The sequence below is a fragment of the Dysidea avara genome, chromosome 3, assembly GCF_963678975.1.
Source record: "Dysidea avara chromosome 3, odDysAvar1.4, whole genome shotgun sequence".
Classification (NCBI taxonomy): domain Eukaryota; kingdom Metazoa; phylum Porifera; class Demospongiae; order Dictyoceratida; family Dysideidae; genus Dysidea; species Dysidea avara.
Window position 1 is genome coordinate 39,564,683 of NC_089274.1, and position 14,813 is coordinate 39,579,495.

Genomic DNA, 14,813 nt, shown 5'->3' on the forward strand with positions numbered 1-14,813 from the left:
TGTGGTCAAAACTCGGGAGGTAAAGCAGTCTAGAGGTATTCGTGAAATTAGCACCCATCTATCCTTGTGGATACTGCTCAGTTCAAACGGTATGGAGTACTTGTTCAGTCAGCAATTCTTTTCTTTTTGTTTCTACTTTTCTAGGCTAACAACTGTAGTGGTAGAGCATAGTCATCACGTGATAGAGCGCCTCGTGCTTTAATTCAAGAAATTTTGTAGTCTGGTATTAAGACACATGTAGCTAGATGTATGTAATACGTTAGAAGGCCAATAGCTAGCTAGGTGTTCGCTTCTATTAGGTTGATATTAGTCATCTTGTATACAGTAGTGTAGGATGATACATAATGCATTTTAAAAATGTTATATTGATGTCCATATGAAGATGGGCATGTGTACGTGTGTTGCATGGGAAATGGCTTGCCCACCCATTACCCAGGCATGGCGAAAAGATGCAACAATATCCTCCACTTAGTGTCGTTTGATAGTGATGCAATGGAGACTATGTATTATTGCATTTAAATACTGTACTATTATATTGCAACTCTAGCACGTATTTATAACAGGAATGTTTGTTAACTGTTTAGACATACTGGAGCCACACCCACTCATCTGGATTCTACAAATGGAGTCATACCAACTTGTCATCATACTTACTCGTTACTCCCATTGTGTTTGGATGAATATACATGCCATCATGTGAGACTTGCTACCATGGCGGGCCACTGGAAAACATTTGCATAGCAGTTATATTACAGTCATTATTGTGAAAAGTGTTTGGTATTTAGAGGAGCTCACCCAATATCGGACGCTATTTCTCCTAAACTACAGTGAATATTCAAACATTCTGCACATCTCCAGGTAGGCCAATGCTTCATAAACTTGTGTACCAAGTTTTAGATCTCTCGGGTTCTTGGTCTCCGTACAGCAACCTTTTGAAGACCAGTCCGAATTATACGTAAAATCGGAAAAAACGCTCAATTCAAGGACAGCCATTGTTTGCAGATCACACTTGCATTAAATCAATAGTCCCATACGTTCAGATTGTAGGGCTACTCATGTACTTTCTAAATATGTAAGGCTTATTTCATTTAAAGTATTTTACTGATGAGTTATAGACCAAAGAAAAGAGGCTGTCACTGGAGCAATAATCGCCCTAGCTATTTTTGCTCAAAATCAGAAAAAATGGTTTGAAAATGCATGCAAGGTGGATAATTGTTTTTGATTATGTACTGAAAGTTGTTAAGCACTAGTTCTTGCAAATCCAACACTATAAAGACATACAATACTGCAGATTTGACTGCAGAAATAGCAAAATCTTTAATATGGCTGTCAAACACTCTAACATAAAAAGTCAATCATTTCAGCCGAAAGCCTAAAATTCTAAAACAAAAAGTATGTAGAACCACATTTTAAGCATATTAGCATTATGTAGAATTGATTTATACCACCTTTTTGCAAAAAATTGGTGACTGTTATATTAGGGTATTTGACTGCTCTATTAGAGGGTTTTGGTATTCCTGTATTACTTTAAGTCTGGAGGACAGTGAATTTATTGGAAAAGTTGTTTGACAACTTGTAAATGATTAATTGTATGCAATTATCCACTTTAAAATATTTTCAAAGCATTGATTACAATTTTGAGTTAGGGCGATTACTGCTCCAGTGATAGCCTCTTTTCTTTGGTCTATAACTCATCAGTACAATACTTTAAATGAAATAAACCATACATATTTAGAAAGTAAATGAGTAGCCCTACGATCTGAAGCTATGAAATTTTTGATTTGATGCAAGTGTGATCTGCAAGCAATGGCTGTCCTTGAATTGAGCGTTTTTTCCGATTTTACGTATAATTCGGACTTGCCTTCAAAAGACTGCTGTACCGAGACCAAGAACCCGAGAGATCTGAAACTTGGTACACAAGTTGATGAAGCATTGTCCTACTTGGAGATGTGCAGAATGTTTGAATGTTCATTGTAGTTTAGGAGAAATGGCGTCCGATATTGGAGCCCGTCCGATATTAGGTGAGCTCCTCTATGTGTCTCCTCTGTATGTTGTAATTACATGTGTAATTTTGTGTGGGGGTGCTATAAAATGCAATAATGCATGGGGACAATTATATTAGGCGATTTTGCACACTTCCTTTTAAGCTAGCTACATGTGCTAATTACTCACAGCTTGTGTCAACAACTGGTAACCGCAGTTGTACTCTTGTGTCATTCTTTAAGCCGCGCCCTTAGAGGACAAATTATGTGGGGGCGACTAATTTCAAAACGAAGGATGGTATGCAGCACCATAGATTATATCTATGGACTATAATCTATGGCAGCACACTTCTTGGTGGCTATATGTACTGATTAACTACATAGAGCGCCAGTTCATCAATACCCAGTGACCGCAGTTGTGCTCTGCGTCATTCTTTAAATTCCGAGTAAAATTCTTAGAGAGGAAATGACGTGGGGGCGACTAAATTCAAATTTCAAACTAGCCATTCTCGAAAACAAATGTTTCAATCTGAACGAAACTTTCAGAACAGTTTAAAGACACATTGCCCTACATGCCAAGCGAGTATTGCGGAAAACAAGAATCTGGGATTTGTATTTGGCCTCTAGGTCGACTGAGGACGACTGAAACTTCGTTTGGTGCTGAAATCACGACTGTAGGGTAATCATGTATGGTGAAATCGATGATGTGAATCTTGAGGTGATTGAGTGAATACTGAAGCGATAACAGGGCGATCAATGTTCGGAATGCACAAAGGAACGCAAGGCATACACCTGCGGTTGCGTCTAACCGCATGCGATAAAAAAATAATTAATAAATAAATTTTTTTTTAAAATGAAACTTCCCCTTTGATGTCGGCAACCTCGATCACGAAACAATCGGCATGGATTTGCTTCACTGCTTGTGTGGTAGTTACTAGTGACACGAAGAGTTCAACTCCAGAGTTTCAGAGGGATAGCGTAAGTTACGGGTGGATTACAGGAAGGCCGAATTTGACAACGTTCGTTCTTGTAAAATCCTCACGTAGTGGTCGCGTCATTTATTGTCTGCGGCGCGCGTTTCTGCTTTACTGGCCGCGCGACTCACTACCGTGAGTCTTGATATCTCTTTCGCTCCGGTTTGTGATTTTAAGGCAAGGAGATACTGTTTGATTTCCAGTTTCAGAGGCATAGCCACTGCAGTGTAGCTTGAGTGAGGAGAATCTTTAGCTAGCTACCTACTGTAGCTACAAGCTTAAGTCATCTAGGTCCTCGATCCACGTAGACGGGACTTTAGACTGCACGATCGCTAAAACAGCGCAGCTGCCACCCTTCGACTGTCCATTAATATCATCATGGCTGTAAGGTACGTACGTCTAACTATCTACCTATGTGTATAGTCGTGCAGTGTTCTGTATGACAGTGTCGCGGCATTGTGGTTAAATATGAAAAGATGTTGCAGCTATCATAGAAGCTAGTCACACTAGCTAGCTATTTAGTATTAGTAGCTATTGCAAGTAAAGGGGTTCAACGAGCCAGTAAATTCTGATCTGTAGCTATACAAAAATTAACACTGAAATTACACGCCAAAAGCTATATGGATATACAATGATTGTTACTAGTTATAGCTACAGTATATAGCTATCTATGTAAGAAAAAATAGCTTATGTTGATCACCAGGAGGGTAGCTAATTAAATAGATCAGGTTATAAATTTGCACATTTTCTGTGTAACTGAAAGTGCATGCATCTTAACTATTACAACTCTTTCTTCGGAAGTGGATAAGCCTATCGTACTGTGACCAGTCACAAGATGATTAAAAGTTACTCACCAACACAGAAATATGACTAGCTTTAAAAGATCAGAAAGTAATAGTGTTTTGCTAATCATAATTAGAGTATTATAATATGTAAATTATTCTATGTAGTATATCTCATAAAAACGAGTCATTTTTTAGGCAATGCAGTTATAGATTTATAATGGTGAAGCTAGCTATTAACCTAAGCTCTGTATCATACAGTGTGTGTTGTAGCATGAGATTGTAACAACTTTGATTTGGGTGATCGTTCCCTTTTTAAAGTCCATTGTTACTAATGTTTCACTATAGTGCTCAGGTTCTCATGTTTAAATTCAATGCTTTCTTTATAATTTAAGAGTTATTTACTATTATCTCCTTGCAAGTCATTTGTCAGCTAAGTGTTTTGTGGGATGATCCCTACAGGGTGGTCACATTATTTTAATAATTTTTACTTACATCTATTATACAATTGCACTCATTTTTATGTCCAGACTACTGGGCTCCATGATAGATTAGCATAAATTACATTAAAGTACATATTCATATCAGTGGTGGGCATACAAAGGCAAATAAATTTATGAGAGGTAGCCACCATGTAGCCCATTCCATGAACTTCATAGCCCATGGGAAGTCATTACCATCAAAGCAAATTCTTCCTGCATTCAATATAGTAGTTAAATCACCCCAGACTTACAACAGATGGACAATCCTAAACAATGTCTAGCTTTTTTATAACTGGTTGTACTTATACAACAATAAAAACAGAAAATGGTATATATGCAGAATTCACTTTGATGTCTGGAGTCTCTTATTGGTAGAGATACTAAGCGACTTATGAGCTAACTACCAATCAATAAAAATTGTCACTGAATACTACTTTGGATTATAATTTCAACCCAATAGGTATAGAAAGACAAAGATGCCTTCATCATATGGGACCTATCTTTCTTGAATCCATCACTGTACATTTAATAAGGCCTTTTCACACTACAGTCAAATGCGCATTGAAGCTGGATCAAACAATTTCACATCTGAGCTGGATTGACCACAATGCACATTCAATCCGGCTTCATTTCAATCCACCTCAAGAGTGAATTGGCTGGACTTAATGCGCATTAGCTCAATTAGCAAGGGGCACCATACAGTCTCCAAATATCTTGCGCAAAGCATGGCTATTGCACCAAGACTAAAGCAACGGCATACCTAGTGTTATACTCAGCTTATGGATGCAATACAGTGACCATGAGTAAATGTGGAAGGAATACCATACCGTTCTGAAATCATTGTTCCCGGTACAGGTTTCCTCATAAGAATTAACCAGCTTCTTGGCACCCAACGTTTTGTAAGTGTACTAATGACATTTCCCACTGTGAATACTTTTCTGACCCCAAGGAATACTAAGAAAGTAGTTTAATGACCAACACCATTAAAATTTTCGTTATGCAATCGGATAATTAATCATCACGTGCTATGAAAGCAAATTGAATTCAGTTGCTGTAAATGCTGTTCAACGTAGTATAAAATACACTGATGTGCAGTCAATCCACTCTCAGTCTGACCACAACTGGATCCACATTCATATTGTCCCAAATGTATTGGTTTGGGAAAGACATTGCAGAATTATAAAGTTTATAAAATAATTCTATGTGGTTTTTGTAATTGAACTGTCTGTTTGGCTTCATCAATTGGATAATAATTCCCTTGTAAGTATCTATGGTTACATGAATTATAATGGAGCCTTGTAGACTAGCTATCTAAATGCTAGTGCTTGCTAAAGTATGTGGCATCCTTTACCATTGTATAATTATATTCAATGTTTACTATTAGACAGATGTTTAGCATTGTGGGAGAAAGTCTTTGCGGGCACAATTCAGGTCTTCCACACTGAGGGAACAGAAATAGGGGAGGGGAGGCAGAGAGGATAAGTGTCCCCCCACTTTAAAAAGTGGAGGGGAGTGCACCCTCACTTTTTCATTACTCTCCATTATAACATGTACAAGTTGAGCTGGATACTGAAAAACAGCTAAAAATTAAAAGTGGATTTTTTTTTTCTCAAGTGAGTTAACATTTCAGTCATCCAGATGATTAGTGGTGACAGCAAAGGTGTCAACAACAGATATGTGTGGTTTGGCTCTATTGTGAATTCGAGAAAGGGTAGTAATGGACACTGTGCTTTTATGGCTTCCACATAGGAAATGTATGGTGAAAATTTTGATTGGCCATAAATATTGTGTCAGATATTTGAATGAAAAGATTTAGAAATATTTTTAGCGGGTCAAGCAGTACTACAAATAAGCCAAATTTCAAGATGGTGTGTGATTGTATTCATGAGTTATTAAATATGTTTGAGGATCCAGCTCAACATGTACATACTATAACACATATATAACCGCTCACCTGCCGTACATCGGCAGTTGTATTCCTTTGATAGAGTAGATGTGAAATGCTGTGAAAGTTAATGGTAAAGCCTGGTAGTAGCCTATTTTGTCTCCTACATGTATGGATTAGTAAGAAACCAAAATGGCAAAGAATACAGCCTTTGTTTACAGTGACGAATTCTGGAAAAAAGTTTTTAATAACTTGCATGGGTTTATTGGTATACCACCACCTTTAGGGTGATAAGGGTCATGCTGCTGCTGCTATATTTTACAGAAGACTTACTTTCTTTGTCTCTCTTCAGAAATTGTCATATATCTCTCTGGCGTCATGGTTATGCTCCACTGTTATGTGTTTGAGTGGTGCTAAATCACATCAGGGCTGTCAACTTTGAGCACTTAACCTTGCACTAGCTGAGGATCAGGTGGCTCCAGTTCATTGGCTCTAGCTTAGTATTTGTCCAGCACTTTTGGCATCTTTAGTGCTAGGGGTGCTGGGATAATAACAATAATAATGTCTTTGTAGATCTATAGTGCTTGAACGGTATAACTGACCATGTGGAAGCTTCCTCAGGGTAGGGAATCTCTCATTCCTAATTTGAGTCGAATCTGCCCAGCTATCATTGGGGTATGCATGCCTTCAAAATTTGTCTTATTTCAGTTCTTCATATTGCTACACAGTCTTCAACGATTCCTGTAATAAATATTTTTTTAAAAGTTGAAGGAATTATCAAGATCAACTATAGGCTGACTTTGGAACTTACAATTACAAAAAGAAGTGATATTCACACAAAACAGCCAAGTTGTAAAAAAGGTGCGGCCTTAAAAAGCTTGGGTGAAGAAAGTTGTGAAATCAAAGGTGGCAGCCAACAAATGGCTGCAATGATGTTAATTTTGACAATGTACACAGCCATTATTAAAACTTATTAGCATTAACATCATTTCAGCCATTTGTTGGCTGCCACCTTTGATTTAACAACTTTTTCACTCAGGCTTTTTAGGCCGCACCTTTTTTTACAGCTTGACTGTTTTTGTGTGGATATACTTATCTCTACAGCAAACTTGGCTTGTGTGTTTACTCTATTCTCTCCTTAGTATGACACATAATGCTGTATGTCTGATTGTATGTATAACATGCTTTAAATAGTATTGTTTGACACATACCATGGTGTGGAACAGGAGCAGAGAACAGCACTCAAAAGTGGTGGGGCAAGTCATGTGGCGTGGCTGTATGTTGCAAAGTAGTTTAAAATGATTAACTATTACATAGCATGTGGAGCATGCCAATACTAGGAGGTCTGGGGGTATGCCTCAAGGGAAATTTTTGGGAATTTGGATGCTTGGAGATTAATCTGAGAGTATTTTCAGTGGTACATGCTAATGCTAATAGGATACTCCTATAATATTATGGCAATGACTATATAAGATAGTGTACTGTTAAATATATCAGTATATGTAGGCATTTAGATAGACACATGCTCTTGATTGCATATAGATATACCTCAAAACCCAGTCACACAAACATCTGCACAGGCTTCGTCATTACGAATAGCAGAAACAGGAACAATGGTCTCTGCATTAAGAGGTAACAAAGGTGGTTCCACTGCAATATTATAACAGACCTCTTGTAACCATCCAGCTGTCAAATCATGAAGTTCATTATGACGAATAAAGGTAAGGCCTTCATGGCGGAAAGCCATACTACATTGAAGGGGGTGCCACAAACACAGTGACTGGAGACATCATACAATTGCCAGCCAAATCTAAGACATAAAACATCCCGAAACTCTTGCTTATTTAAGTAGAATCCCTGCTCCTGAATAGGAAGAGCTATCAGCCACAGGGAAGAACACTTCATACTATTCAAACGAACGATCCTCTGCATCAAGGGATTCAGACGAGACTTAACAGAATCAGCAACAGAAGACAGATGTTGTTGTTTAAGCTGGCAAATATCAGATTTAGCAGATTGTAAATTAAGGATACAGAAAAGTCATTAGATTGTTGCTCTATCAGTGAGGCCAAGGAAGCACTGATTCGCCTAGAACCAGAATATTGAGCACCACTATACTTTGTGGGATTGGACCTCCCAGATGACATGGTAAGAAGAGGAGTTCCCTCTCTAACTCTGAGCAAGGACTCCTACCTGACAATCCAGGAATCAGATATTGATGGATAACATCCTCCAGAGGCTGAAGCAGATGACCAATAGATTGAATAGTTTGCATCAAAAAATTCCACTTGTGAATAACACCATGGGTGAAAGCAGTGCATGCACTATGGTGATGCATCTGCACAAAGCAAGACAGAACACAGATCTCTTCTTACCACAGTTTAACTTTCTCAGCTACATACTCTTCAGCAAAGTAATAAGATCCAATGGCAGCACCAAGGCGACGCTGACCATTAGCAGTTACCTAAACTCCACTTCCTTGGATACGTATAGCTGTAATTGTACCTTTGAACCGTACTTCAATGCAATTTCAGTGTATTTGCACTATAATTCACCAGTTACATTGATTTAAATAAGTCCAAGTCACCAACTTTGAAAGGAAACCACAAAGAATGCAAAACAGCGGGCACCCACAGAGACACGTGATGAGTCATCTTGGCTTTGTTTACACTTAGTGCCGTAGAAGTTTCTTTAATGTTGTGTAGTGGATTTGTGATCAAAGGGAACATTTACATGGACTGGAAGACCGTGGTGGTGACATGGGCTAGCATGTTCTTCATATAAAACTCTTCAAGTCAGGGTATATCTTAGTTAGTGTTCCAGAAATTATGGTCTACGTGTATGCGTTCAACTATTACCGGTGTGTAAGATAAGGAAAAGCTTCAGGAGGGAGGAGACCACACTACAAAATTGCACCAAACTCTACCAGTAACTCAGAGCTAACCCTGGACCTGGTAATAGTAATCGTGTGTTTTCTTCAGCTGGTACCTTCCGTCAACAAGTGTCAAAAAGAAATTACTGCTTTGTTGAATGCAAAGATTGTGTATTGGAATAGTTTGGTCACAGAAGGGGCACTTGATCTCAACCAAGCCATGGCGATTAGGGTCTGTAACAAGCCCATCTGGTGATGCCCCTATCCAGTTATGCTATATAGAAAGAATAACACATACATAAGTTAACAATGAACTATATTCACCTCTTTTGATATGAAACCCAGTTTTTTCAACTGTTGCATCTTGGTGGTGATGTCTCTGGAGATAGTCAAGGTATGCAGCTCGAGCATCTGGTTCATGGTAGTTGCCATACAGTGTTGCTGGTGTCATTACATTGTGTCATGTATTTTTACACAGCCTGATGACCAGTGGAAAAAAGGAAGCCTTCTGCTTAGTTCTTGCTCCAAAGGGCAAGCAGTAACATGACTCCGACAGTGCAAGTGCCATCCCCCAGATTGGTCATCACTCTGGTCCACACTCTTAGTATTAATTCGGCATATTTCATCAGCAGTAACCGTCGATCTATCTGGATGTTGTCAGCAAAGTGAGAAGTTCTTCTGGAGTTGGTCCAGGGTCTGCTGCTAAATTCCCATATGACGAACCAGGTGAGCTAATAGAAGCTTGGTGTTTACTATCTAGTCTTTGCTTTTTGTATTTCTGGAGGACTTTCCTCACACTGTCTTTATCATGTTTCCGCTTCCTCCTTACAGCAAATAGTTGTGATTGGATTCCCATTTTGTTCAAGACTGGGTCAACCCAGCCAGGACCATACTAGACTCTCAGAGCTGCTGTCATAGACCAATGCTCAAACAATCCTACTTGTACCCAATTGTAATACTTTCCACCATCCCCACAATGGATTGACATAAAGTTGTTAATTAGGTTGGTAGCTTTGTTGCGAATTAATTGGCCAACTTTGGACACTAATTAATCTCCATGTGCTTCCAAATCTCTTAGAAAATTAGTAGGAAGTTTATCAAAAGGTGATGGTCCTGTATGTGACTAGTCATTATACATGATAGAATTGTTTATATAGTATTATTACCTGTTGTTTCTTCGTCTTTGTGTTTACAGAACTCAGAAACACTTTTACTATGATCACCAAAACAATGGTGAGGACCATTCCTCAAGTCGTGTCGCAAAGCATCGACACCCTTCGTAATACTATGGGATCTGATGGCAGATTATGCTCCATGGGTGATACACCTCATCACTGAAGTTGATAAGGCATTTCTGCCTTTATATTCAGGCTTCTACTTGCAGAGATCTTCCATTCGATTTCTGTAACACTTGATGGCATGGTTGACACATTCAACTTTTTCATTATGCCGGCCATATGTAAGTACCCCTTATTGAACAGCATTATAAACAGAACTATCTCCATCTCCTATTAACCGCTTGTATCTGAGACCATGCATGGCCTCAGATTGTAAGAAACCATCAAGTATAATGTCAGCTTCCATGGAGCATGATGAGTCAGAGCAGTTTTTGAAGCAATGGTGTTTTGGAGTGGTTGTTTTTTATGTTCACTAACTGAACACACAGAGTAGTACTTGTTGCGAATCCCAATGAACAGTAATTTCTTTGTAGTTATGACAGCTTGACTGGACATTGCCTCAGTTCCTACGGCACTTCAGGCAAGTCATCCAGATGCCCCAGTAACCTAGCTCTGCTACTAGTCACAACTGCATCACACCGCATTGAATACATACCACTTTTCACACAGGACCTATGTCGCTAGTGCACTTGGTATCCATGTACTTATTTTATTTCTATATATAGCTGTATATGTATTCATGACGTATGTACATATAATGTGTGGGGGCACAGATGAGCTTATTTATAATGTTTATGGGATATATGTCACGCACATTGCACATGTGACAGGGCCCTATATAAGTTGTGGGCCTAGTTGCTCATATGTATATTGCACACCAGTGCATGCATGCCTGGCATGTTGACCATACTGCAACTGCCCACCTATACATATATTTCCCACAAGCACCGTATTCATGTTGCTATCCTTATCATCTACCACCTTCTGTATATGTGTGCCATTACCCTGCACCCTCCCTGGATGCTACACATTTAGCCGATCTCCGCAGCAAGGCTGATCACTTCTTTGCTCAAGGGCTAGCCCCATTAGTATAGTGGCAGAACCAAAAAATTGTGCACCTTTTCATAATGCCATGAAACTTTCCACCTAAATAGTAGTCCTCAATACATGTATTTTTAGATATAGAGCAATCACTGATTTGACCTTTGATGATGTTTGTTGCCATTTTTGTACAGAAAAGTGGTCATTTTTGTCTTTAACCCCCTGAGGCAGTGATTAACTTGTTAAAACATAGGACCAAACAAAATATCTTTCTGATAGAAACCAGCGTTGAAACCGGGTCGGGTCATCCGGGTCACATTTTCTCCGGGTCATCCTAGTCTGACCCGGTTTACAATTTATCCGTGTCTGACCCGGATTGGATCACGTGAGAAACGAAATTGTTCGTTTGACGACGTGGAAACTTATAAACGCTATCGCGTAGCTCTTTCGTGAGCCACGCCCACTTATCGCAATACCAACATACGCTCAGCCACGCTCATTTGTTAGTAAGTGTAGTATGTAGCACGAAATTGAGGGTATCTATGGTGAGGGGTAGCTATTATCAGTAGGTGAAGACCTTTTTTTTTTTTGGTCTTCAACCTACAGTTAGGCTGAAGTTGCAATATTTACTCAACACAAATCGAACGCTCAAAATGTAGACTCGTTCGCTCGCTCGAGACTAGCCGAAACACGTCTCGGCTTTAATTAATCCGGGTCAGTGGGTCATCCGGGTCAGCAGTAGTGACCCGGTTTCAACGTTGATAGAAACAACTTGGTTTTTATTTGAAGTTAATAGGTGATTTCAATTTCATTCTTAAGTTATGAGTATTCTTGTTAGCTGCAAAATTTAATAAATTTATGCATAATTATCTGCCCTCAGGTAATTCACACCTTGAGGGCAGGTAAATTTATCAAATTTTGCAGCTAGTAAAAATGATCATAACTTTGTAATGAAATCACCTATTGACTTCAAATAAAAACCAAGTTGTTTCTATCAGCAAAATCTTTTGTTTGGTACCATGTTTAACAAGTTAATTACTGCCTCAGGGAGTTAAAGACAAAAATGATCAATTTTTTGTACAAAAATGGCTGTATAAGTCACCAAAGGTCAACTCAGCGGCGGCACTATATCTAAAATTACATGTCATGAGGAGTACTATTTGTATAGGTAATCACACACATTTGAGTGCAATTTTGGCTGTTACAAGTACAATTATTCCATAATTGCACGAAAATGCGTGTGATTGCCTACTAATCACATAGTGACCACCCTTCGTGGTTTGTAGTACACATCTATCCAGTTCTATGTGGCCATTAACTTCTACCAGGTGATTGCATCATTCTTCTTTGTATTACATAATTTGTTGTTGTACTTAAAAGGCTTCACGTGTCAGCAATTCTAATTGGCTAATCAAAATGTCTACATATGTTGCACTTAAAAGGTCAGCTTATTTGATTGGCTATTCATTATATCACTTTCTTGTTGCACTTAAAAGGCTTCTGTTATTCTGTTATTTTATTGGCTACTTTACAGTGCAATTACAGAAACAAGGCCATGCGATTTGGGATTAATTGCACTCGAGACTAATGTATGGCAAATTAAATCACTATGTGATTAATGTGGAAAGTTTCATGGTTTTATGAAAAAGTGCACAATGTTGCCAATTTTGGGGGCTACGCCACTATACTACATCAACTTTAACAATGTACTCTACAGGAAAGAAAAAGTACATCCATTTCTGCACAACCTCTAGGATCTCCCCAATTCCATCATCAGAATCAACACTAATTCTATTTGTCACACATCTAGCTGCAGTCAATATCTCTCACACCACTATCAAAGTGTATCTTTCAGCTATCCACCATATGCATGTCATTGCTGGCCTACATAAAATTTTCAGTGAGCAGCTCACACCTCGACTTCAGCTAGTCATGCAAGGCATCAAAAAGTCTCAAGCACTGGCCTTCCCACAGAGAATCAGATTGCCGATCACTCCAAATAATGCAAAGCATCAGGCAGACACTCTCCAATCAACCCCACTCGTATAGAAATGTCATGCTCTTGGCAGCGTGTTGTCTGGAATTCTTCAGATTCCTGTGCGTTAGCGAGTTCACTGTCCCAAGCCACACTGACTACAACCCATCATTAGACCTGTCACTCCAGGGCATCTCTATAGATAACAGAGATAATCCCTGTGTCCTAAGAACCACTATCAAACAATCAAAAACTGACCCGTTTCGACAGGGTGTACAAGTTTACTTGGGAGCAACCGACACCCCTGTATGCCCCATACTAGGGATGCTTCATATCTGGCATGAAGAGGAACACAAACTGGCTCTTTATTCCTCACACTGTTAAAATTCAGGTATACCAAAAGCACCTTTGGGGGTGTCCAGTTGCATGTTTAAAAACAACTCCCTTCAGGTGCTAGAAAAGGGTGCTGTGGTGACACTTAGAGGGTGTGAAAGAAGAGTGCTTAGGTGCTGCAAGAAATATAACACCAGAGTGTAAAAGTGCAACAAGAGGTGTAAATCCAGGGTGTGTGGTGGGGTGCACTGTTAATTTCCAACACTTTCGTGGGGGTGGATCTCCTCCTATACCTTCATTGATGATATATTTAGGAAACACATTATGACCTGTGAAATACAGTAATTCAATATGATTACAAGTACACTTACTTCCTTGTCTTTCTACACTTTATATGTAAGTTGCAATTTGTACTTATAACGTAACTACCAAAGAAACTGGGATTTCATTCACGGAAACACCCTTGTAGGTGCAAAGGGTGTTCCCATTACACCTCATCAATGAAATATAGTTGTATTGATTATCATAATTATATAGAAGTGCAGCATTTCATGCATAGTAAACAAATTTCCTTTAGCACAATGTAAAAGCATTTATGCAGCTATTGTTTGGAAAACCAATCCACATTAATGACCGAATTTGACAAAATAAGGCTTACACGCACATCCACTTTATGACTTTGAAGTACCATAACTCATTCATCATGTAGGAGTATGCCATTAGTTTCCAATTTTGAACTGGTATTTTACTATGCTATGGAAGGACTTTGTGCAAATTTTAGGCCAATAGCTTGCTGAGTAGTCAAGTTACAGCTGGTTAAAGTCAGAAAATTGGATGTGTGTAGAAGCCTTGTTTTGTCAAATCCGGTCACATATTTATTTTAGAAGTTTGAGATAAATGGTTTAGATTTAAAATTGCCAAAGCACACATGAAATTACACCAGAGATGCATCAATTTATTACTTTTCAGATACTTGTAGTATTCCTGCCAAATAAGAAAGAAAATCAGATAACTTTAATGAGTGAGCTAGCTAGCTCACTACAGTAAAAGGAAAATGCATATTAATTTTGTGCATACAGTATGTGTTGAATTAGATAATGTCTTGATTGGTGTTCAGGGGCTGTTTACAGCACAGTCCACAAGTGCAGTCAGTGATATGCATGAAATGTACTTAGGTGGGGTAAGTAATATGTAGGAGATAATAGTTCACATTTGCTATTTAATGAGGCAAATTTGAACTATCATCTCCTACACATCACATACACCACAGGAGTTCACGCTATGTACAACATGTTTGGAGCATATCGCA

The 14,813-nt window shown here is 38.8% G+C and overlaps 1 protein-coding gene across 4 annotated transcripts in view; it reads left to right on the forward strand.

The window, feature by feature from the left end:
* Positions 1-2,838: 2,838 nt before the first annotated feature.
* The window catches only part of LOC136250938 (uncharacterized), a 33,445-nt gene continuing 21,470 nt past the window's right edge, over positions 2,839-14,813 (forward strand). For 2 of the 4 annotated variants that reach the window (XM_066043283.1, XM_066043285.1), the window contains exon 1: positions 2,868-3,345. In XM_066043283.1, the coding sequence (XP_065899355.1) occupies positions 3,335-3,345 (11 nt within the window). In that variant the 5' untranslated portion in view covers positions 2,868-3,334. Of the gene's footprint in view, positions 3,346-14,813 lie in introns of all 4 variants that reach the window. The other 2 variants (XM_066043284.1, XM_066043286.1) reach the window with 2 other exon arrangements.